Genomic DNA, 2720 nt, shown 5'->3' with positions numbered 1-2720 from the left:
GGCCCTCTACAGTGCCTGATTAGAGGGCCGCGTCTGCCTGATCCAGCCAGCCTGGATCACATACCGATGCGATCCGGGCTGGCTGGATCAGGCAGATGCGGCCCTCTAATCAGGCACTGTAGAGGGCCACCCACAGGGCCTCCTGAGGACCCCCTTGATGAGCAAGTGGCCGCGCGATTACAGAGCCACATCTGATGCGGTGCAAGTGGCAGAGAGACGGCAAAGGGAGGAAGCCACTGCACCAGCGGCCAGAGGCTTCATTTAGCGGGGTCGGTGACGGGCCCCCTGACGGCCGTTTTTAAAGGCAGCAGAGAGGCCCGGGGGGCAATTGCCCCCTGCCTCCCGGCCCAGTCCGCCCCTGGTGCTTGGCCCCCCCAGGCTGCACCGGCGGTACTTCCACCACTGTTGGACTCATTATAGATCCAAACCTCCAGGGCTGCAATTTTATATTGCCGGAAGACTTATTAATATAAGTCTTCCGGTTATTAATATAGCTAATATAAAAGAGAAACAAATAAGCATCTCAAAAATGAAAACCTTTTTTGTCAATATAACACTACATCTGCAATTTTCACCACATCTGCAATTTAACTGTATAAACTAATAATCAACTATATACACCAAATGAGCATCTATTAATTCAAATTAGTGTAACCCTACACATATATTAAAACTGTCTTTGCCTCTGGGGCACAAGAAAGTCCTACATATTAAGATGACCTACACAAGTACATGAGTTAGCTTTATGTTCATGAAGTAACACTGAGTGGAAAATGCTAAAAAAGAAGTCCAAATGCAGATTTTCTTGATAAGAGAAAAAGAGCAAAATGATTGTGTAAACAATGTATTGGGTAGTTGTACAGTCTTCTTCATATAAATACATTGTTAAAAACTGTGTGTTGTTTGGAATCTGTACATTTAGAGAAGTTCATGTTGGATATTTACCTTATAATGATCAAAGGAATGAAATATACCAGCAAGGCCACAGTTGTCATATAGGGTTTCCAGTAAGAATCATCTGGCCAAAGGGCCCAGCACTGAGTTTCTCCATTTGGAAGTTGTATCTTTCCAAAAATAATCAATGTAGGAATTGAAAACAGGAATGAAAGTGTCCATGCAGCTGTAATTAATATCTTTGCTTGTTTTTCTGTGGGCAAAAAATGCAAATGTATTATCTACCATGCAACTATGCATTAACCTTTAGAACGTTTCAAGCTGTAGGTTATGTTAGTTGCATTCATCCAGTGTTTCATCCATAATAATTAAAACAGAGACAATGGTTTAAGACTGTTGGTGCCTATGGAAACATGACTTGAATTAATCAATTTACTTCATTGCATTTTTTGCTCAGTACAGAGAAAATAATAAATTTGAATACATAAGGAACAATAATTAAATAATGAAAAATAAATTCTCTTTACCTACATTAGTATAATTTTTTTGATAAGTGAATAAATGCTTCAGGTTGTACTTTTTAAAATATCTATGCTTTGTGTTTTGCACAATATAATTGAGGACAGGCAATCAATCTCTGTTTTCTCAATTGTTCTTACTGTGGTATCACTCTAAGGCTCCTCAAATTATCACTTTTAGTAACATTAGGCTACTGACAATGTCCTTTGCATAACATGGCACATGTTAAAAGCGATCTATAGGACTGAATTCTGTCAGGGAAGATAAAAGTCCTAAATACTGATTTTTTAAGTTGATACTATTATTACATTTTTCAAAAGATTATTTTGAAGGGATCCTAACATTGCTTAAACACTTGAAGTCCGTGGTGTTTAGGCCCCCTTCCTGTCCAGGCCATTTTTCAGTATTTAGCACTGCAGTACTTTGACTGACATTTATTCCGTCATGCAATGCTGTACTGAAATTAATTTTAGACCATTTTTTGGGGACAGATAGGGCTTTCTTTTGGTGGTATTTAATCACCACTGAGGTTTTTATTTTTTAGTATATTAAGGAAAAATTACAGAAAATAAAAAAAATAATGTTTCCCCTATATTAAATTCTAAAACATTTATTATTACCCAATTGTTTGGTAAAATATAAAAAGTGGGGTCACGTCAGGTAAAAAGACACCAAACATGTCAAGCCTTAAAATTGCGCACGTGCGTGAAACCTCAAAAAACTACATTACCCAAAATTGGCCGTAGGCAACACCTAAAAAGCTTTTACCGGTCATCAGTTTAGTGTTAGCAGTGATTGGTGGCCCTAAAATTATTGCTCTCATGCCAACAATCGCGGCAATATGTAACGTGTGTTGCGCAATTGTCGTTTTTGCGCGCTGGCGCATCTGACGCATATTTACGTTTATATGTGCGTAAACGTGGGGGTGGGGGGACTTAAACATTTTAGAGGGATTTTTAAATCTTTTTTATATGTGACTTATTTTTTTTTACTTTTTTATTTATATTTATTTATATTTATTTGTTTTTACACTTATTGTTATTGCTATCACATAGGGGGATAATCCCCCCTATATAATAGCAAAGGCACACTGACAGGTCCTCTTTTATGGAGACATTAGTGGTCTCTAGGACCCCTAATTTCACCTGGGGACCCCAAAAGAAGCTGATGAAGCACAGATCTGCTTCATCAGCTTCTTTTCTGTGGCTATAGTAGCCAGATGACTGACAGGTGAATGCGGAAGTGATGTAATACACATCACTTCTGCATTCACAGCCCGGACGGAGATCAGCAAGGAGCTGATCTCC

At 38.9% G+C, this 2720-nt stretch overlaps 1 protein-coding gene across 2 annotated transcripts in view; it reads right to left on the bottom strand.

The window, feature by feature from the left end:
• Positions 1–2720, bottom strand: part of NPSR1 (neuropeptide S receptor 1) — a 158664-nt gene that overhangs the window by 47429 nt on the left and 108515 nt on the right. For both annotated transcript variants that reach the window (XM_018571332.1, XM_018571339.1), the window contains one exon: positions 946–1147. In XM_018571332.1, the coding sequence (XP_018426834.1) occupies positions 946–1147 (202 nt within the window). The remainder of the gene's footprint in view (positions 1–945; positions 1148–2720) is intronic.

Source organism: Nanorana parkeri, unplaced genomic scaffold (genome assembly GCF_000935625.1).
Source record: "Nanorana parkeri isolate BGI_ZX_2015 unplaced genomic scaffold, ASM93562v1 scaffold41, whole genome shotgun sequence".
NCBI lineage: Eukaryota > Metazoa > Chordata > Amphibia > Anura > Dicroglossidae > Nanorana > Nanorana parkeri.
Note: the sequence above shows the minus strand (reverse complement) of the source record. Positions and strands in the feature narration are given on the sequence as shown.